This window comes from Gordionus sp. m RMFG-2023, chromosome 2 (assembly GCF_954871325.1).
Source record: "Gordionus sp. m RMFG-2023 chromosome 2, tfGorSpeb1-WG-v2, whole genome shotgun sequence".
Taxonomy (NCBI): domain Eukaryota; kingdom Metazoa; phylum Nematomorpha; class Gordioida; order Chordodea; family Parachordodidae; genus Gordionus; species Gordionus sp. m RMFG-2023.
The window spans coordinates 15936646-15960715 of record NC_088776.1 but is presented as its reverse complement, the minus strand read 5'-3'; the positions used below and the strand labels follow the sequence as shown (position 1 = coordinate 15960715).

General features: G+C 28.5%; 1 protein-coding gene across 3 annotated transcripts in view; it reads right to left on the bottom strand.

The window, feature by feature from the left end:
- Nucleotides 1-202: 202 nt before the first annotated feature.
- LOC135923502 (centrosomal protein of 97 kDa-like) overlaps nt 203-24070 on the bottom strand; it is a 38038-nt gene continuing 14170 nt past the window's right edge. Inside the window, exons 7-15 of one of the 3 annotated variants that reach the window (XM_065458294.1) lie at nt 14498-14595; nt 10885-11086; nt 10182-10524; nt 8186-8344; nt 7895-8106; nt 7464-7624; nt 7005-7080; nt 2245-2364; nt 203-1520 (exon numbers count right to left, since the gene is read on the bottom strand). In XM_065458294.1, the coding sequence (XP_065314366.1) occupies nt 480-1520; nt 2245-2364; nt 7005-7080; nt 7464-7624; nt 7895-8106; nt 8186-8344; nt 10182-10524; nt 10885-11086; nt 14498-14595 (2412 nt within the window). In that variant the 3' untranslated portion in view covers nt 203-479. The remainder of the gene's footprint in view (nt 1521-2244; nt 2365-7004; nt 7081-7463; nt 7625-7894; nt 8107-8185; nt 8345-10181; nt 10525-10884; nt 11087-14497; nt 14596-24070) is intronic. The other 2 variants (XM_065458295.1, XM_065458296.1) reach the window with 2 other exon arrangements.

The following is a 24070-nucleotide window of genomic DNA, read 5'->3' as shown; positions in this document are numbered from 1 at the left end:
TTATTTATATTTTTTGTCGTTAATATTTGATAATAATAAATAGAAATTATCGGGTCCCGATTTAACTTGTTCCTAATCTAAATTTTCAATATTTAATATATTTATTAATAAATATTTGAACATACTAAAGTCATTTTTTTATTATTTGATTTGAGACTATAGTTAGTTTATAAATTTATATATAATACAATACACCATGACTATAGCAACCGGATCTAAATTTAAAAAAAAGAAGACATAATTTGATTGGTTAATTATAAATCAATATCTGCATTAGGAGAGAGAGAATTTAAAAGCTTGAAATTAGTGCAATAAAATTTGACCGCCAAAAAAATGTTATTGGAATGTTTGAGATACGGAATAATTACACATCCATAAAAAATAAACTCGATTTTAAAAATGATATAAACAAATAAAAGCTATTTATATCCTTGATTTTTTTTCTACTTCTTCATAAAAGGTCACTTAAAATAGTATTATCACAGTTTCGTTAAATCGATATCAAAAAATCGGCCGGCCCGCGCGCTTAAACTTCTGTGAGCCTTAGTATCGTTATACTTTTTGATAGCCTTCAATAAAATACTATTAACGATGTCGTCGGTTATTTCATTAACAACCCTAACCTCCTCTTCATCACGTTCCTTGTGAAGATCGTTATTGTTATCAACTTCTTGACTATTATCGATAATTTTGGTTAGTTCACCCTCCTTGGTTTTTTCTATTTTACTTCCATCGGTTGCGCTAACTGATATTTTAGGGTCGTATTTAGTCAAATAATCATAAATTTTGGGATACTTTATCGGCCATTGAAGATGATCATCGGTGCTATTTTCTACCAACTCTAAAGCCCTATCTAAACTTAATGTTTTACCGCCGCGCTTCTTGTTTCGTTCGTGCCTCACTTGTTTATCTCCAGTTCCTTCTGTCGAAGAAGCATTTGTATTTAAATTAGGTAACGGACTAGGTGTTTTTTCAGCCGTCAGGCATTTAGCCAAGTTTTCTTGCAGGCTCATAATTGTGGATGAGACGTTATTGAGCAAGTAGCTTCTTTCATCCTCAGTTAATTTTTCATAATTCATAACTTTGTTCTCCAATTCATTCAAGTCCGCGAGTAAAGGATCTTCCATTGTATCTTGTTCCAGAGTAGCTTGAGTTGAGTCGACATCATCAAAGGCGTTATTTACCACAATTTCGTCAAACCCAGGTTTATTTATATGAGAAGTATCTACTTCGTTTAATTGATTTTCAGAGTAATTATTATCTTTAGTGGTGTTAAGATTCATGCTAATTTTGGGTTGGTCAGAGGTTTTCAGAGGAGTGTTCACAATGGTTTGAGATTCTGAATTTTTGCCGATACTCGCTGTTGGGAGGAATGGGGAATCATTTAGAGCGTTTTCGGATAATTTAGATGGTTCATCTATTTTGAAAAGCAAGTTTACGTTAGTATGAGAATCTAGAGGTTGCACTTGATTTTTGGTAGGAGATGCTAATATAAAAGTTTCGGCGGTAGAAGTGGATGGCTAAATTATGTTACACAAGAGTAAAAAATATTTAATGAATGTTTAATTTAAAATAACATTTTAAATATTAAGAGGTATTCTTAGATAGTTGGGTAATGACTAAATGTAGGCATATTCAGCTCAATCTTCAGGCACAAATTTGAGCTACGATCTTTAAGAAAAATCCAAAGCCAAAACAATAGTTTTCGGCTAAAAACTTGGTTTAGACTGTAAAAATAGAGTAATTACCCAACTATAGTTCTTAGTTCCACATTTAAGCTGCATTTAAAACGATGACTTATCCAGTATTCTTAAACAAATTAATTCAAAACATATTTTAATTAATATTTTTCTTCTTCATATATAGAAATTGTAAAATAGGTTTATAAGTAAAAATATATTAGTGTTAAACTGTTGATATTAAATTTTTTAGACTTTACCGCAGCATTTAAAAATGTTTCGAAAATCATTGGCTATCTCTAAACATTGCAGCTTTTAGCACAAAGAAGTGAACTAGGACGACCTTTTATGGTCTTTTAAATGAGACAATTTATTGCTTAATTTTTATCTGAGACATGCAAAGGTACCATTTGCATGGCCCGGTCCAAATTTTTTTTTAAAAAATCGGCCCAGGTTTAAAAAAATTTTTCAAGGCCGGACCAGGTCTCTGATTTTTATTTTATAAAATGATAACTTAATATAGAAAAGTTTAAAAATATTTTTAATATAACAAATATTGCTATACCCTTATGATTTCATTTTTGGCTGAATTTTGGTTGAAGATGATATTCAATTTTCTATTCTTATCAACATCTTCACATATAAGGGAACCCAAATTTTCGATACTTTTTTTCAAATCTTTAATCTTAAAAATTAATTAAATATGTACTTTTTATTATCCTGATCGGATTCCTGTTAAACTAATTATATATATATAATTTAAGGTAAGACAACTAAATAAAGCAACAATTATAGTCAGCGCTAGGCCTTAACAACCAGTTCGCTAATTATTTTGGTAAATAAGTGTTAGGTCTACAGTTATTTAATTGCCTTAGACCCTAAGGGTCCTTGTACTAAGAAATCGTTTTGTAAGCCTGGCTAGCCACTGTTCTGCCAACATTATAGATTAAATTTCTATAAATTCTAAAAAAATAAAAATTTCAATATATTTTATCATATTTATATTAAGAATGTTTTCATACATCTTTATAATTATACAAAGTTCACTTTTATTTTAGTCAAATGTTTTTCAAGTGCATCATGAAAAACTTAGAATATGATCCATTAACAAACTATTTTCTAATTGATATTCCATTTATTAAGTTAAAGTCCTCGCTTCAGCATTGATAACTTTATTTGCAATTTTTCTTGGTCCCTACAAGTTTCAATAAAAAATTTAATATAATCCCGAAAATGGCTCACATTTATTTCAAATTTTAATAATTTTAACAAAATTTCTAATTCCTTTTTCTTTCCCTTCAGAGGGGTGATATATTTCTGATTGACCATGATGCTGACTCTAATAGCTTGAGGTCTATAAATTTGTTTTCGAATTATTATCTAAAAACGATTTCAATTTATAAAATAAAAATACGATAAAACAAATAAGAATATATTAAAAAAGAAAAATTTTATATTAAAAAAATATGTTTCTGATTTATTTATATTTAAGTAATTAGCAGTTAATAGTTTGAGTTCCAAGTGCTCGATAATTTTTTCTAGAATTTATTTCGTAGTATGGGAAAAATAATATTATGTAAGCCTCGAAATTTGGCAAATAGAAGTCCAAACCTTTTTGCCACCACCAAAATCTACACTTAAATAATATTATTTTGGCGAATATCTTATGGGGCTTTTTTAAAAATCAACCCAAATCGGGTCGTTTAACAACACTAGTGATAGGTTTGTATTGTTCACTTTTAATTAAATTTGTTACCTGTTCCAGTATCAAAAAATCCTGAAAATAAGTATATATAAATTGGATGGTTAATTTAACCTAATCCGGGCGGGAAGATGGGAATTAATAGTATTAGAATTCATTATTTTTCCTTATTAATTTCTATTAAAAATAAAATAGTATATTATACCAAAGGGGTTGCCTTTAATTAAAAGGCGTTCGCAAATAATGGCAAAAATGTAACAACTGGCTCTAGCCCAGCGCTTTTTATAGTGCTAAATTATATATTCTCAAAAATGAACAAGCAATATTTTGCAATCATATTAATTTAGTCATATATTTTTTTGATACAAGCGACTCATGGCATGCTACAACAACTAAGTCGGTAAATAGCCCAAACTGAAAAATTATTTTATGCCATCTATATATCTGTTTTTTTAATTATAACTTAAACTCATATGTGCTTTTTGGTAAAACCATCTAGCTAATATCAGCCCTTTGACTAGTGTTGCGTAATCGGCCAAAAACTACGCCTAAGCCTAAAATCGGCTAAACCTATTTGGCTAAGCCTAATTAGGTTAAGCCTAAAAATCGGCTAAGCCTAAAAATCGGCTAAGCCTAAAAATCGGCTAAGCCTAAAAATCGTCTAAGCCTATAAATCGGCTAAAATTAAATTAGTCAAAATTCTACTAATTATTATTTATTTATTTTAAAAATACACATGTTATTAATACTTATTTTAACATATATTCGTCAAAAAATTCAAAAAACTTATAAAATAACGATTATGACAATTTTCACTTTTCATTGGTACATCTTCACTAAATTTTTATTTAAACATCTTATTAATACTCATTTTAACATATTTTCTTCAAAAAAATTCAAAAATTTCTAAAAATAACGATTATGACATTTGTCACTTTTCATTGGTACATCTTTACTAAATTTATATTTACACTATTTTAACATATTGTTGTCAAAAAAAATCAAAAAACTTTAAAAATAACGATTATGACAATTGTCACTTTTCTATGGTATATCTTCACTAAATTTATATTTACATATGTTATTAATACTTATTAACATATTTTCGTCAAAAAAAATCAAAATTAACGATTATGACAATTGTCACTTTTCATTGGTACATCTTCACTAAATTTTATTTAAACATGTTTTCAATACTTATTTTAACATATTTTCTTTAAAAAACTTATAAAATAACGATTATGACAATTGTCACTTTTCTATGGTACATCTTCACTAAATTTTTATCTAAACATGTTTTTAATACTTATTCATATTTTCTTCAAAAAACTTTAAAAATAACGATTATGACAATTGTCACTTTTCATTGGTACATCTTCACTAAATTTATATTTACACATGTTATTAATACTTATTTTAACATATTTTCTTCAAAAAAATTCAAAAAACTTTAAAAATAACGATTATGACAATGTCACTTTTCATTGGTACATCTTCACTAAATTTATATTTACACATGTTATTAATACTTATTTTAACCTATTTTCTTCAAAAAAATTCAAAAAACTTATAAAATAACGATTATGACAATTGTCACATTAAAATATTATCCTTAAAAAGATCATATAAAATAACATCAAAAAAGTTTCATAAAATCCACCTCATTTAATAAAAAATAGATAATTTTAAAAAAATTATAAAAGATTTCACCTAAAAGATTGTTTATTTATCGAATAAAATTTACAATATAATTCCTCAATAAAAGATGTATACAAAGAAGACTGTGATAATCACTAATAAATTATATTAAAAAGAATATTACATTTTTACAATATAGCAGCCATATTATTTTTTTTAATTAAAAAAACATCACAAATAAATAAATTTATTTTCATTTCAAAATATAATAATATAAATAAAATATATTAAATTATATCATGTTTATTTGTTGATAATAATAAAATATTTATATTAAATATAAATAAAATAAATTATTTTACTAAAATAAATAAATAATAATTAATGCTAATAAGCATAGATGCAGAATTTTGACTAATTTAATTTTAGCCGATTTATAGGCTTAGTTAGACGATTTTTAGGCTTAACCTAATTAGGCTTAGCCGATTTTTAAGCTTTACCTAATTAAGCTTAGCCGATTTTTTCACCTAAAATCTCGGCTCCGTTTTGTGATCGGCTAAAATTAGTCGATTTCGCAACACTTGACTGCTGATATTTTAGTGATGTTAAGGTAACTAGTTACATTTTGGCTAAAAAATAACTGTAACTAGTTATATTTTTTAAAATTTTAACTAGTTATAATTTTTTATTTTTAATATGTTGTGATAAATTAATTTTAAATTAAATTTATTAATTTAAAATTTTGTGAAAATGTCTGATTGTTTAATTTCCCGTTCAAATTGATTTTCTTTTCTTATATTGTTACATTGCTGCTGGGCTTCATAATTTTGTAAGCAAATTCAAGTAATTTAATAAATTTTAATATTATATTTATTTACAAATGTAGCACAATATATTTTTTTCCGTCAAGTAACAAGCATTGGAACTTCATATCATACGTAATAAAAAAAAAATTTAATTTAGTATAAGGAAAAACAAAGACAGATTATTTTAGAATTTAATATTAAATTATTAATCATTACTTACAAGAACCAAGTCTAACAAAAATATCATGTTATAGGTTTAATAATCTTTATGATAATGACAAATCATTGCTGCAATTCTTCACCCTTTATTTAAAACTGACTGGCCTTGTGAATCCCAGACGAATGAATCATGCTTAAAACCAACATCACTTGAAGTAGTTGGATTTTTTGACCTAAAGCGCCAAAATATTCTGGATAATGAACTTATAGAAAACTTTATCAAATCTAATAACAACACTTTTTCTTTATATAACGATTTTCCAAAATTAAAATTACTCTTTATTAAATATAATGTTGTTCTTCTAACATCAAATGCTCCCGTAGAGCGCTTGTTCAGTCTAGGTAAGCTCATTTTTGGAGATAAACGAGCACGTCTTCTAGATAATAACTTTGAAATTAATTTGTTGTAAATAGCAAATAAACATTTATTAGATTCTAATTTTTATGAAAAATAAATGTTTTTTTTACAATGCAAATATATATTTTTATATTCGATGTAAATATTCAATTTTGCGATATTTTTTTATATAAATAAATTGTATAATAGTTTAAATAACTGATTATACTTTGTTTATCCTAATTTTTTTTATATTAAATAAATGCATTCAATAATTAAATAATGCGCATATGAATGATGTATAAAGTAAGTAACTAGTTACTTTTGAAAATAACTGTAACTAATAACTAGTTACTTTTGTAAAAATGTAACTAGTAACTGTAACTAGTTATGTTTTTGCCAATGTAACTAGTAACTAGTTATGTTTCAAAAGTAACTTTTAACATCACTAATTACTATTCCTTACTAGTTCACATCAGGCCTTGACCTGAATTCCATTTAAAATAAATATAAATTATTTTTCAATATATGGCTATTTACCGACATCTGATGTAACATAGCACAATTTAACAGTATACTAAGCTTCTTATTTATATATGATATAGATATATTTTTCCAAATACTTCATCCCACATTATTTGCAGCATATTAAATTGCGTTTCTCTCATTTCTTTTTCCAATTTTTTTTCTTCGTTACGTCTTAATAAAAAAATATACAAATTTATAAAGGAGGTCTATATGATTCCCAGAACATTTTTCTTATAAAAAAATAATCTTGATTTAAAAAAGTATGAATATATATCATAGACCTGCAGTCCTGACACGGGTACACGGAGAGGGCCGTATTTTAATTTTTAAATATACCCTGACCGGGCCGAATATTTTAGGCCAAATATTGTTAATCGCCTTTATTATCTGTAAAAATTAATAATAAATATAATATATTTTTAAGAAATCCGAGCCGGGCCTGAAAAAATAAAACATGATACGGCAGGGCCGAAATTTTTTTTAAAATCCGGGACGGGCTGTGCAAATGGTACCTATGCAGGTCTCTGGTATATATATATATAAAGTTAATATACAATTTAATCTGAGCGTGTATGTTGAAAATATGTTCCTCTATTCTTCTCATCCTCATACATTGCAATTTTTGAGTAATACTGGGATTGTGTCGTAACCTGTGACCCCTCCACCAGGCTTGGATCTTGGTGGCGGCGTTAGAGGTTTTTTCATATTTCTTGTTCTTTATATTTATTTATATTGACAACAGTTTTATAAATTAGGAGCTTTTAGATTTTAAAAATCATTCTATTAGAACACTATAATAAACTTAATAAATAATTAAAAATAGATGCAATGGATAAAATTGATAATATTGGAACGCATTTACCAAATTTAATATTAAAAAGTATTTTAAATAAAATTGGATTATTAAAAAAGTTAGCATAATGAGTGATATCTCATATGATAGGAAAAAGAGAGTATAGAAAAGTTAACATCAATATGTACTAACTAATTCAAATTTTTTAACTCCAGGCTTAGATGGACTTGAGCTGGACCGATGCGAACCATAAGAATTGGATAATTTGTACTCAGTCTTATGACTATCTGGGCTGTTTTGATAGGTTTGAATTGAATGATTTGTTTGTTCATTTTTCAGTCTGCTGATGCTAGCATTGTTGGAAATTCTGGCGGTTAAAGAAGTGTCTGTGTTTTCATTAGATTCTGTATAAAAGAAACAAAGTATAAAAATTAAGAACAATCCAAATAAGTTTTCCTTCAACATTAAAAAAATATTTTATACCATTATCAGTTTGTATGGGAATTATATATCTCGCTTTAGTGGATTGGATTGGTATTGTAATTTTATGAGCACTTCCGGGAATGTTACTATAACCTCTGATACCGTTCATTTCAAATTTAGTTGGAGAGGTTATGGGCGATTTACAATGTTGATTGTTACCTACATGAATATAGAAATTACCTAAGCTATTTTAATATTATAATAGAAATTATTGCAATTCTTTATTAAATCTTAAATATTTACATAGAAGATTCCTACAACTTTTAACACTATTACGAGTCTAATATTTCATAAAAATTTTAACAATAATTCAAAATATAAATCCAATCCTAATTAAAAATTTATATTTATAAGTATACACTGCTTTAAATTATAAAATAATATTTTTATAAAATATCTACGCATAAAAAATTTTATATTAAGAAAATAGAAGATCAAAAACAAACTATGTTATTAAAAAATATTGAAAAGTAAAAAATAAATAAAAGTATATATGGTTATTGCGAGTAGAAGTGTGCGCGGGCCTACCCGCTCACGGTGACATTAAAAAAAATTTAAGCTCTTTCATTACCAATAAAAATTTGTTTGACCCGATCCGCTCTAGAAATACAATATGATCAAGCCCTTTTTCAAAACTTTATTGTTATACTTTTACGTTTTTTGAATTTATTCTATCATAGTTTTTATTTCTCTAATTCCATATTAATAACACAAAATAATTACAAATTATAAATCAATATTTTTATTTAGAAAAAGAAGAATGTCAATATTTTTTTTTCAATTGTGTTCGCCTTTTCTCTAATAAGTGATTGTCTATAGAAAATAACCTAATTTGCAGGCTGATAAAATTTTACTAGTTAATTTTCTCAAAAAAGTAATGAATTGCTTCCAAAATTTCAAAAATTATTGTTTTATGAGCAATGAATCTTTTAAGTTCATTCTCACCATCGGTAGATATTAAAGCTTCATCAAAATCATCTAGGAATTCTCTAAATGTTTCATTTAGAATATACGGCTTTTTATGTGTGTAGGATAAATTAGAAAAGTTATAAATGGTTAGCATTGACTTATGCGTATCAATATTTTATATCAATTATCATTTTTAGGGTTCTTGTCCTGTTTTTTAGGGCTTCGATTACTATCTATCACCTACAGAAGGTTGACAAAATTTTACTAATTTTCGTTTCCATATATAAACTTCATTTATTGGGGGATGAGAATCTGCGCTCAGATTATCCGAGTCTTTGAATATTTATAAATTTTTAATAAAGATAAATGAAAATAAAACATTTAAATTTAATTTATTTATTATCAAATTTCCATGCTGAACGAGAGTTGAGATTTATTATTTATCATTCAATTGAAATTTTATAAGACGGGAAAAAAATGTTATTAATAAAATGCGGAAAGTTTTTTTGTTTTCAAAAATTATTCATTTGTCAAAAAGAACCAAATTAAATTAGAAATATATTATTATTATAAATTTGTAAATTTATTTAAAAAAATTTAGTGTTTCACGGGAAATTGATGTTCAGGCTCAATCATACACGGCAAAAATTATGGGAAGGCCCGTCACGCGCAATAATTTAAAATTCATTGAAACTCACGCCGTGACCCACCGGGTCACACGTAATTTCAAGGCCAGCGACCACCTCTACATGCGAGCCTTTCCGAAGATAGAATCTTTTCTGGGATTCATAGGTAAATATATGGATGTGTGAGCCTAATTCTTTGAAGATGGGTAGTGCAAGGCCACAATATGTGGCTAAAGTAGCGAAGATGATTGTATAAAAATATAATCATCGGATTTTTTTATTAATTTAAACCAGAGATCTGCAGAGATACTATTCGCAAGGTCAATTTTTTTTAAAATATATTTTTTTAAACTTCTATAAGTAATAATGGCGATTTAAAAAATAAGGCCCAAATATTTAAAAAAAACTGCAGATCTCTGATTTAAACACCAACTATATTTAAATTAAATAACAAGATTTACTTGCATTTCGGTTGATATTATTCATTAGTATGCGAGTTTGTTCCGAAAATTTTTCTTTGACCCGGTAAATGTTGTTATCGTTTTTACCTTTATAGCTATTGAGTGAGCTCTCGTTGAAAATATTGTTATTATTACGAGAGCCGGGGGAATTATTGGTGTAAGAATGGTAAGATTTTGACATTATCTTAGATAGCTCCGGTCGATTATTCTTGAGTTGGCTATCTGGAATATTGTTAGCATTTATCGGCTTACGCCTATTTTCTTCATCCAGTTGAGAAACGAAAAGTTTTTGATGAATCAAAACTGTTTTTAATTTATTTTCGTCGAGAGATGTCGATGATGACTTTTTTTAAGGACAGGTTAGTTTAAAAGATAAATAAAAAGAAATATTTTAGAAAAATTAAAGGGCAAAAAGTTAATATTATTATTAATTAATATTTACGAATAATAAATAAAATAGCTTACTCAGGGGGGAATTTTCATGTGATTGCATCAATAAATCGAAAAACTTTAAAATAATTTCTTCCTTGCTTATCACCAAATAGGAATATAATTTATTTATTAATATTCTCTAAATGATAAAGGGTTTAAATCCACTTTTGATTAATCTTTTAGCGTTAAAAACATATCTATAAGAGTTCCCTTATTGATTAAGTGAAGTTACCGAAGTGTATAAATAGCGATGATATAGTAATAAATATACTATATCGTCTTCCGGGTTCAACGGGCAATGTTTGATTAAGTAAATGACTAAATTAGCGTGTTCGCCGATCCTAAAATTAGAGACTTTACCTTGACTGTACAACCATTCGGCTTTTAAGCTTTCGGTTTCGGACGTAGATTGGTTATCAAGTATTTTCAATTTGGTACACCAGCTTAGGACATACGGGCGGTAATCAAAATTTCTAGAAAATTTGGTAAAATTATGTTAATAATATAGGATAGAAATTAGAGGTTACAAAATCAGACCTAATTTAAAAACCAAAGCCTACCAATATGTATTAGATCGAGAAATTGTGATTATTTCCTATACTCGGGATGAGTTAGGTCAGGAAATTTTTTGGTGGGTTGGATTGGGAAATATTTTTTTCCACAATTATAAATTTAATCAACGATATCCAAATTTTTGTTTATAAAAGTTTAATTTTTTTTAAAAATATACACCCTAAGTTAAGTTGTGTCGACTTAATATCCGTTATTCGATTTAATTTTTATATTAAATGTTTCCAGACAGAACCCGACAATGTTAAGGAAGTAGTTGATTTTTAAAATTAACATTGGAACGAGGATTTTCTTATCATTAAGAATTTGATTTCGAAAGATATTATTAAAATTTATATTTAAAACACTCTCCTCTTAAGAATGCAACTTGGATTTTTTTTTAAATCGATAAAATATGACATAATTAATTTTAAATTATATAAATTAATTGTCCAAGAATTTCTTTATATTTTATAAACTTCTTCGGAAAATAAATGATAAAATTTTTCATTTACAAAAAAGATCTTTTTTTACAATTTCGTTCATTTTAGATTATTTCTTGTGGCGTAGTGAAAAATAAATAAGTTTTAGGTTAAAATAATTTTGATCTTCTTATTGAGTTGGAATATGGAATTAATTTGATGTTGAGATGAGTAGGGAAAATGCCTTTTTTTAGGTCAGGTCGGGATTTAAAATTTTTATCTAAGAATTTTTTGACATGGTTTTTGGATTTTATATTTTACCTGATCTCAAATTTTTGAAATTTTGGTATAAAATGTTTCAAAGGGAAATTGAAAATATGAACATCAAACAGTAAATGATTAAACGCTTATTATATGATTTTCCAACTGATAAATTGATATAAAATTCATTTTTATCGGCCCCAGCATGAATTCTTAATTTTTTATTAAAATTTTTATGCCCGTCTTAAATTTTTGTAAATCATACCATTTTCGGTTATCAAAAAATTGAGATAATGGGGTTTATATTGGATTGTATTGGTATTAAAAACCAATAAAATATTAGCAGTTTCCATTGTCCACCAAATGAACTAAAGCGCAAACTAAAATGTATACTGGTTAAACCTCACATTGGCCTAAGCTTTCGAATTATTGCTTACAAAAGTTAAGAAAACTTGATGCTTAAATTCAGATTCATATCAAATTTTTTAAAAATATAAATCGATTCAAAATATGATAATCACTATTTGATTCTATATCTATTTAACTGAAAGGACATATAATATATATAAAGATCGTAAAATCGAATAAGGGAAAAAGAATTATGAATGTATTTGGACGTAATTAATTTTTTTTATAGTGATCTAAATTTAAAACTTAGATTAAGGTGTGCCGTTATCGTTTTTATTTTGTCTTTAACTGGTACTGACTGATGAATTAGTAAGTAATAATTAAGCATTAAATATTGTAACACCCCACCCAGATATTCAGTGGTTCTATAATTTTCATTCTGCCATGATGCGAATCGTTATTATTTTTCCAATAATGCGTTTTTAATCAAATTATTTATCAATTTCAAAAGGGTTGAAGCCTTAATATGTATTAAATACACATTAATTATTGATATATGATCAAAATTGATGTTTCCAGATTTGGCTTATAATTCGGCTATTTTTTAGAGGTTAGCAAAATTAATTAAAGAATTAATAAGTAAGATGTTAAATAATAACGTAAAACCAGATATTTAGAGCTTCTATATTCTACGTCAGGCATGATGCCATTTTTTTCGTATTTGCAAACCCCTCCCACCTTTAAAATCAAACCGATTTAAGAAATAAAAACTAATCACGTACTATTTAATGATTGGAATAAGTTTCAGAACTAGTGTTTCTAGAAGTTTGGTTTATTTACGCTTAAAGTTTGACGTCATAGTTTCATTTTGTTTATAACTCGGCTTCTTTTTTTGTCATTTGTAAATCGGATATAAGAAAAGTACTAGTCAGGCAGTAATTATTAGCGAAAACCAATGCAGTATACTATCGAACAAATGGATTAAAATAATATGCAATTCACAACATTGATAAAATCTCCAGAATAAATGCTTTCATCGCTTTTTAATCGTAAGGTTGGCCAAAATTTTGTTGCTAATAATTTTTCCCCTATAATTACTACTATTTATTAGCATATATTTAAAAATTGATGAGTCTAATTGCTCAGCTAACTTTAATGAAGATGATATAAAGATATTACATATTTTTTTAAAAACACAGGATACGTAGGACCCGGTCGAAAAATGGACTAATAGGAGATTGAAAGCAAACAAAACAATATTTTGATACCCCCCCCCCCCACACTTTTTAGATAAATCTTTGAAGAAAAATCCTCTAATAAATTGATCGAATTTACACGTATAAATAAAACCGTAATCTAATTTTCATAATTATGCGAAAAAGTACGAGAAATAATAGAAATGCTTGAGGCGTTTATAATAATAATAATTTTAAAAAATTTAAGCAACATACCTAAATATAAATAATAATGTCTTCTCGAAATTATTCGCTCAATGTTTATAAAACAACATATTAATACAAGTTTTGAGATCTTATGTCAAATTTAATATACAACAAAAATGTTCTAAAACAGGGTAAATAAAATTATAATAATTCGATCCGTTCCTTTTATAAAGAGTTAGTTTCTATTATGGATCAGTTGAGACGGGGGGGGGGGCTAATCAATAACTTTATAAGTTTGTTCAATCTTGTATAAACCGCGATATTAAAAATTGAAATAAACCAACGATCATATTTTTCTTAATATTTAATTTTTAGACTACTTACATACACAATAAAAAAAAATTCCGGATACGCTAATTTAAATTCACATTGTAATTATTAAGACCAGGCGCGTAATCGATGGGAAGGAAAAGAGGAAATCCCCCCTTCATCGCAAATTTGTCTGTTTTCGTAAATATCATTTTAAGCTAATATAAATTTCTTTCCTATACCCCCCACCCCTACCTTTAAAAAAGTATACAATATATCATTACAAGGAAGAATTCGAAAAAAAAATCAGTAAAAGTTAATAACTTTTTAAAATAACGACTATAATTCAAAATTTTCTTAAAAAAAGTGAAAACCCAAAATTATTTTTATAAAAATTGAATATAGCTATAGCCAAAGGCCTAAAGTGTACAGATCTCCAATAAAATTTATGGGGAAAAATTTCCCCTAATAGTGATTTTCTCTTCCCTCCTTTAAAAAAAATCCTGGATACGCCTATGATTAAGACTACAAAATGTAATTAAATATAATAGCAAGGAATCAAAAATGCTTCATATTAAATTAAAGTGCTTAATTTTTTTATTAAAATTATTACCTCGGCTTGGTTAGCACTCTTGTATCCGAGAATGAAACGCAAGGATTCCCAAGGATAGATAATTCTCTCAAAGATAATAGGTAAGAAAGGTGGTATACCTTTAAATAAAATTGATTTTAATAAAATTAAAATTAATAACGATATATAAAAAGTAATTAAATAAAATATTAATTATTATAATAAAAGAAAGATCTGAATAAACAATTTTTTTTAAAAATATTATATAATTATTTTTTATATTTATTAAATAAGGGGGAAATAAACTTATTAAATATATTATAATAATAAAATAATTTAACTGTAGTATAGTAATATAAAGAAGGCAGGCGCAACTAATAAAAAAATAATAATATATTATGCAAAATTTAGTTTTATTTACCTTTAAAAAAAATAAATAATAAAATAATCTTATCTATATCTACCTATATTATAATAAGTCACTTTTATATTTTATGAATTTTACTTTACATAATCTAATCTTCTAATATTATTCATATTTTATTTTCAATAACATGAAAAAAAGTAACAAAAAAAACGTATAATTGCTAATTTTTTTTTATTACCTTTCGCTTATGATTACCATTATAAGCCTGCTTGATTATTTACCAGGGATCTTATCTGCAGGCGGGACCCGTAAAAAAATATAACTCCAAAAATTCGAACTGAGCTTAAAATTTTTAAAACATTGGGGTAAAAATTTAAAAATGGAGCGGGCCGATTCTAATTTTTTTTTAAAAAAATTATGAAATTAAATCAATGAGAAAATTTTTGAAAATCTCACAATGAAACGTTTAATATTCATTTACAGCTCATATTTTCATTTCTATTTTGAATCAATTTGCAAAATAACAAAATTTTAAAAACTATAAAAATCAGGACTTGGCTAAAAAAATATTTAAAAAGGAATATCGGGCGAGTTTGAAAATAATTTATTTTTTATCTGGACGGTCCGTGTTTGAAAATGGGGAAAATTCAAATCTTATACACTTAACAAGAAGATGTTTTCAAGATTTAAAAATAATAAGATACAGAACTAATGAGAATATAGCAATTAAAAATAACAAAAAAAAGTAATATAATTTTTGAAAAAAAGAAAAGGGAATTAATTTTTTAAATATTTTAAAAAGCAGCAAGTAACGGGTAATGAATCGGACAAAAATCTCTGAACGTAATTTATTATTCTGAAAAGTGAAAAAACGGACAAAAATGAATATTTACCTCTCCCCTTTTATTTTTTTACTAACACCCATTAGAACATTAGATAAGCTTTGCAAATATAATGTAAAATATAATATAATTTATGTGTTATTAATTTAAAAATAATCATTGCAATTTTTTTTAAACATAATATTTAAAAAAAGCACTTACAACCTAGCGACGTCAAAGTGTATGGTTTAATTTGGTGTTTACTTTGACAATTGCCTATTATGCAGAGTTGTTAAACGCTACTTTTAAAAGTCGCGCGCTACCGCTATTTGTTAAAAAAAGTAGCGCGCTACCGCTATCGCTATTTGTAAAAAAAGTAGCTCGCTATTAGGTACTTTTTATAAAAAAAATTTACAAACAAATTTTTTATTTTTTGTTTATAACGTTATTGTATAGTAAATATATAAAAATCAACATTTATAAATATTAAAATATAGTTAGTTTTGATTATAAAAAAATTTATGAAATAAAAATAAATATTTATGGTAATTTGTTGCATTTTAATAATAAAATCATTTCAATATTATCATCCCCAAGTTTAGAGCGACGATCAGAAAGTATAAGTTTTGCCTTACTAAATAATCTCTCGACACTAGCACTTGAGGGTAAGGTTATATACATGTTTTTAATATAAGATAGATTATCAATAATTTTATTTGCAAGTACATCGTATGTCTGGCATCCTAATATCATTTTGAGGGATAATGCCATAGATCTTCTTTTTAAAGTCCTAGGGTATAGCCAATGGCCTGTGATTCCCAAATAAGCTCAAAATTATTTAATCAAATCAATTTATAAATATAAATAAGTTTTTACCTTCTGTTATGTGTCCAACTATCTTCCGTGGTACATATATATGATATAACTCTACTATTAGAACATCTTTCATCATTTTAAAGTTATCTGCTATTTTATTCATTAGTGTCTGGTGGCATAAAATTGTTGTACCAAGGGATAGAATTTTAATCAACATGGTAAATGATAGATTATCAACTAAGGACATTGGCTGAACTGTATAAATTATGAAATCAACAATAACTTTATCAGCCAATTTCTGAGAAATATTGTCATTTGCATTATTAATTAATTTGGTGAATTGAAATAGTCTTTTTGGATGTAGAGTCGCTTATACCAAAATTATTTAGATGTTTCTCCATTTCCTTAAAACTCATGAACAGTCTTATAAAATAAATATTATTTGAATGTAAAAATGACAATTTACCTATAGGTGTTTCTTGAGGTTATAGCTACTGGATTGATTTGAGGAAATATTTTTTTTTACATTTTAAACAAATAAATTTGAAACCAGTTTTGGTTATATATTTATTTTAAAAAATTTTCAAATCTAGGGAATGGGAAATTTGAATTATAGCTATTAAAAACATTTTGTTCCCTGGTATCTTCCATTTCATTAATATCATTGTCTGAATCACTTTCAACGATTTGGATATCCATAGGCTATGACATTTTAAATTATTAACACGTGATTTGGAGTTATAATACAAATGAAAATATAAATTTCAAATTGAAATTTTATTTCAATTTCAAAATTAAATAATAAATCATAAAAATTATAATTAATTATGATATTATATTTAAATTTTCATGTTTATACTTACCTTCATTATATTTTTTAAAAGTAGCGAAGTAGCGGCTACTTAACTACTTTCAAAAAAAGTAGCGCGCTAAAAAATTAAATAATTACAAAAAAAATAGCCGCTATTAGCTATAGCTACCAAAAAAGTTAGCGTGCTAATTTAACAACTCTGGTGAGGAGTTGTATAGATTATGGCGGTGAAACATGGACAATGAAAGTGGCTCACAAAACTAATTTAGAAAGAGGAGATGACGATGATTAGATGTATGTGTGGGGTATCTTTGAGAGCAAGAAAAACAAGCAAAAAATTGCGAGCAAGGGGGGATAGAAGTAATTGGAATGGTAATGAGAAGAAATAGACTTAGATGGTTTGGGCATGTAGAACAAAAGAAAACTGGGTAAAGAGATGCACCTCGAAAGAAGTAAGAGGATCAAAATTTCGAGCAAGGCCTAAGATGACGCAGATAAATGTGATAGTAGTGGATATGAGAAAAATGAATCTTACAAATATTGATGCTCAAGACCTTCAAAAATGGAGAATAAAAATCAGAAGGGAAATTAGCTTAACTGCGTAAACCTAGAAATCGCTATTAAACGGAGAAGAAAAAACACAACCTAGTCCATCTCTTGCTCCGGGTGCAATTATAACTAGTCTGTCTACACCAATAATTTCAATGGTTCTTTGTTTTCAACATCCGTCCAAGCCCCGGAATATAAATCTAATTTTACCAATAACTAAAAGGTGTCGACCAAGGCGCAGAGTTGAATGACAATGGGAAAACGCAGAAGAAAGCGATGCAGGCTAGAGATTTTTACCGGTACATTTTTTTTTATTGCGAATAATTTTATTTAAAAAACGGTTTCAATTTAGAAATAAAATAATATATAATGATATCAAAAATATATTTGAAAAAACAAATAAGAATTTTCATTTTTAAATAATCACATGGTTTGAACATATTTAAAAATTATATCTTCTTCTTCTCCGTTTTATGGCGATTTCCAGGTTTACCCGGGTAGGCCAGTTTTCCCTCTGATTTTTCTTTTCCATTTTTGACGGTCCTGAGCATCAATACTTGTAAGATTCAAGCTTCTCATATCCGCCGCTATCACATTTGTCCACGTCATCTTGGGTCTTCCTCTAGGTCTTGATCCTCCTACTTCCATCATTGTGCATCTCTTTACCCAGTCATCTCTTGTCATACGTTCCACATGCCCAAACCATCTTAGTCTATTTCGTCGCATTACCATACCAATCATTTCTATACCTAATCTTGCTCGCAATTCCTTGCTAGTTTTTCTCTCTCTCAGAGATACCCCACACATCCATCTAACCATCCTCATCTCTGTTCTTTCTAATTTGGCTTCGTGAATTGCTTTCATTGCCCATGTTTCACCGCCATAAACTAAACAACTCCTCACGCAGCTTACGTAAACTTTCCCCTTTAACTTCAGAGAAACTTTTTTATTTGTAAGAATAGATGACATCTCTCTGAACTTCTTCCAAGCTTGTCTGATCCTTGCAACAACAGCAGAATCTACACCACCATCTGCGTTTAGCATATCACCTAAATAACAAAACTTATCCACTTTTTCTAGGGTTAACCCATTGCCAATATCCAGACCACCATTTTTTAGGTTATCATTATTATGTATCCCTTTCATGCATGTTTTACAAATAAAGGTCATTCTTTCTAACATCAAACTGCCTTTTTTCCCACTACATCTTTTATGTACCCATTTCTGGCATCTGGTGCATTGGATAGAATTTCTAGCAACTCCTTTCCCACATACACCACAAGGCCACTTACCTGATTCTTCTATCTTTAGATTTTCCCCACCAATCATCACCTTTGTTTTTGATGCATTCATTTTCAGGCCCTTTGCTTCCATAGTCATCTTCCATTTACTAACTTTATCCCTCAATTCTCCCTCACTGTTTGCCATTAATACAAGGTCATCTGCATATAATATCTCCCAGGGAAGTCCTTCACGCATTTCTCTAGCCACCACATCCATTACTAAGATAAATAATAATGGACTCAGCACGGATCCTTGATGAAGTCCTACCTTCACCTCAAAGCTGTCACTATCACCATGATCCGTCCGTACTGCTGTTTGTGCTCCAACATACATTGCCATCACTGCGGTAACTAACCATTCCTCCACACCGGATTTTCTCAAGGCCCATCTTGTAATCTCACGCGGCACCCTATCAAATGCTTTCTCCAAATCAACGAACGCATAATAGAGTTTCTTTTCCTTCGCAAGATACTTCTCCTGAATTTGTCTCACCACAAAAATTGCATCTGTCGTGCCTTTTCCCGATGTAAAACCAAACTGCATTTCATCAATTTTGATTTGTTCCCTTATCCGCTTTTCTAACACTCTCTCAAATACTTTCATTGCATGTTCCAAGAGTTTAATAGCTCTGTAAGACCCACAATCTAAAGGATCACCTTTCCCCTTGTATACTGGGATAATTATACTTCTTCGCCAGTCCTCGGGAATAGTACCTTCTGTGACAATCTGATTTGCTAAATTCATTAACCATTCAATCCCTAAATCATCAGAACCTTTAAACATCTCTGATACCACCATCGTTAAACCCGATGCCTTCCCTTTCTTCATCTTTTTCACTGCTCTCCTTATCTCGTCCTTGCCAAATTTACACCCTGGACCTTCTACCTTTGCACAACTAATATTATTATTCCATTCATTTTCTTCATTCAAAAGTCCTTTCATGTAAATCTTCCAGGTGTTCTTAATACCACTACTATCAATCGTCATTTTTCCTTCCATATTTTTCAAACACTTTACACCTATCACATCCTGCCTCTTTTTTGACATCTGTTTTGCCATTCTAACCATATTTCCAATTCCATCAGCGCATTTCATTTCTTTAGCAAACTCGTGTCTTTTTTCTTCTTGAGCCTTCGCTATTAATTTCTTAGCATTTCTTTTAGCCATCTTGTAAATATCATCATCACTATTTTCTTTGCTATTATACCATACTTTGAAACACCTCCGTTTCTCATCCACGGCTTTCGCTACCTCTGGGCTCCACCACCAAGTCTCCTTATGTCTAGGCGGCCCTTTTGTCCATCCACATACCTCCTCAGTTGTCATTACCCAAGCTTTCTTCATGGCTTCCCACTTGTCATTCACCCCAGATGCTTGTGCCACCTCCGCCTCCCTAATCGCCAATGCCATATTGAATTGACGTCTAGCATTCTCCTCCTTCAATTTCCAAACCTTCAGCCTTGGGACAAACTTTCTTTTAGTGACCCTGGCACCTTTAAGAGTGAGATCTCCTACAACTAGTCGATGCTGATTTATACATTCCTCTCCCGGTATCACTTTCACATTTTTTATTATACATCGATCACATCTCCTTAATAACAAGTAATCCACAACACTTTTGGTACTACCCGACTTATAAGTCACCAGCTTCTCTGATTCTTTCTTAAACATTGTATTACAAACAATCATATCCATAGCATCACTAAATTCTAAAATCCTCTCTCCTTCCAAATTTCTCATGCCGTAACTGAACCCTCCATGTACTCCTTCATAACCCTCACTACTCGCTCCCACATGTCCATTCAGATCGCCAGCCAGGATAATCATTTGCCAGTCTCGATGTCACCCCCAATAGACTGTCCCAAAATACATCTTTCTCTTCTTCACTTCTTCCAACCTGAGGAACATATGCCGAGATCATATTATATAGCTTTCTACCAATAATCATCTTGATAACCATTATCTGGTTGTCTAGCCTTCTCACTTCGACTACTTTGTCTACCAATTTCTCCGCAACCAATACCCCAACTCCAGCCTTACCATCATTACCTCCTTGCCAAAAGAATTTATACTTTTCGCTAGTCTTGCCAATCATTCTGGTCCCATTTCCTTTCCATCTAGTCTCCTGTATGCAGCACACATCTATATGACTTCTGTGCAATACATCGACGACTTCTCCCGCTCTTCCCGTCATACTCCCAACATTCCATGTCGCGACCCTAACTCGATCACCCGTAAACTGGTTTCTCCACTTTTTATTAGGTCGTTTATGGCCGTCATAGGTTTCATTTTCATGAATAGTGGTTCCACCAGGTTTCCCATCCTTCTTTTTGTCGTAGGCGGATGAGGAGGCCCACGGGGTACTTTGGGCTGTACCCCGCCCATGCTTTGTTGTAACCATAGGGAAATTTTTGTAGCATGGTTTTTACAATCGGATGCCCTTCCTGACATCAACCTCTTTAAGTGGTTTTTACACCCCGTCGAGGAGACGGTGATCCTATTCTAGACCCAGATCACAGGGAACCTTTTAGACCTCCATTTGCAGCCAAAAGACGTTGCCACTCCCCCGCCACGATGAGGCTGAAGGTAGGATTTTGGGAGAGAAAATATTTAAAAATTATATGAACTAAAATATTAAATAACAATAAAGATAGATTGTATATATTTTCTGGATAGTTAAATTAGATATGTATAAATTTAATAATAAAAATTATATTGTTAAACTAATTAGATAAGATAGTTTTAAAAATTTTAATTTATTTTTTATAATTTCTCAAGTAGATGGTTTAAGACCTGATAGTATGACAACCATACCTTTAGCCCTCGGCAAATCACTCATATGGGACTACACGTGTGTCTCATCATTCTCTTCAAACATAAATTTCAATTTAATAACACAGGCAGAAATTAAAAAGACAAACAAATACAAAAATTTTAAAAACTTCATATTCACTCCAGTAGTGACTTCTACTAACGGGCATTTTTCGCCTTCAACATTTATGTTTTTAAAAAAATCTGGGTAATAAAATACGACTTTTCACAAATGAACCCAGAGAATTTCTTTTTATTCGACAAAAAAAAATTCAAATAGAAATTTTTAGACACAATTATGGTTCCTTTTTGGGGACTCAATTATAGAATTTTATTTTTAATTATGTAATTTATAAATTATAATTTTTTTAATTAGGTTTTATGTAAATTTCAAAATATAAATAAATAGATATTAACTTTCAAAAAATAAAATTTAACCACAAAAAAAAGAAAAAAAAAGAAAAATCGTAAAATTTGAACAACATGGATCATGAAATATATGAGAAAGTAAAGGAGATCTCTAATATGATTGAGATAGAATTTAAAAATAGAGTAGTTTCTAGATAGTCCAATAGCTTAAATATTGATGCATCTACGATTGAGGATTTTTATAAAATAAATATTTTTATTCCCCTTATTGATACATTTTTATTTCAATTAAAGAAAGATTTATTAGTTACAATTTTATTTTTAAAAGTTTTTATTTACTTTTGCCGATTGAGTCTGAATACATTTGAAACGCGAAGGGATATTAAGAAAATCTCAGAATTTTATTCTAGATGATATCAGGATCGTATAAGTTACTTTGTGATGTCGAATTTTGGTATAAAAGTCTTGACAGGAGTACTCTTTAAGACCAAAAAAAAATGATTTGCAAACCTTTCTTATATGTAATAGCACTTTAGATTCCCTGCTTGATATCAAAACATTGCTTTTTATTTTAGCTACCTTACCGATTTAGTACCTGTACTAATGTCTTTTTCAACTTTGAAAAGGCTAAAAACTTATTTAAGAAATAGACGGCTGAAAATGGATCAGCCATTTTAAATATTTATAAGGTGATTATTCTAGATGAAATAGCCAAATCAATCATAAAATTGCAATATGATTATAATATGTTCTTCATAAAATTTTTATAAGCAAAACTTATTTATAATGAATTCTTAGTCATAATATTTATATATTTTTTCGTATCACGTCAATACCGCGAAATATATTATCGCGAATACATTGCCGTGTTCAAAAAAAATGTTTTTAAACCCAAGTCTAACTTTAACTTAATTTCCAGGTTCAACTAAGTCTGTCTAAAGACCGATAAATATAAAATTGTAATTTTCATCAAACTACATCCCCGATATTACAACTGATGTCATTTAAGATAATGCATTCATGATTATGCATTAGCGATAATGCATTCGCTATTATGCATTCGCGATCATACATTTGCGCTAATACATTAGCTATAATAAATTCGCTTTAATATTTTAGTGATAATGCATTCGCGATAATTCTTTCGCGGTAAAACTTTTGCTGCAATGTATCCGCGATAATGCATTCGCAGTAACACATTCGCAATAATGTATTCGCGATAATAAATTCGATGTAATGTATTAGCTATAATACATTTGCTATAACACTTTCGCGGTATTACATTCGCTATAATATTTTCGCTACATTATATTCACTATAATGCATTCAAGGTAATGCATTTGCGATATTTTATTCGCGATAATGCATTTGCTATGATATATTTCGCGCTAAAATTTTAGCGGTATTGACATGATATGTAACCATATTTTTTATATTTCGATATCATTTGTATTAATTATAATTGTTAAATTATTTTTTTAACACCGTACAAGAATTATTTATATTTATTGTAACTATATTTTTAAAAATATAGTTATTTACGTTAAATTTTTAATATAATAAATTATATAAAATTTCTACATTTTTGAAATTTATTTCATTGTATATTATCATTAAAATAAATTCATAGTTAAATAAAGGGATGTTATTTATTAGGGATGTGATATTTTTTATCGGATCGGAGGCCGATATTTCACCTATTTTAAAATATCGGTTATCGGCCATTATTATGAAATTTCCTGATCCGATATAAAATGGCGCCTTTAACAAAAATAAAATTTTTTAAA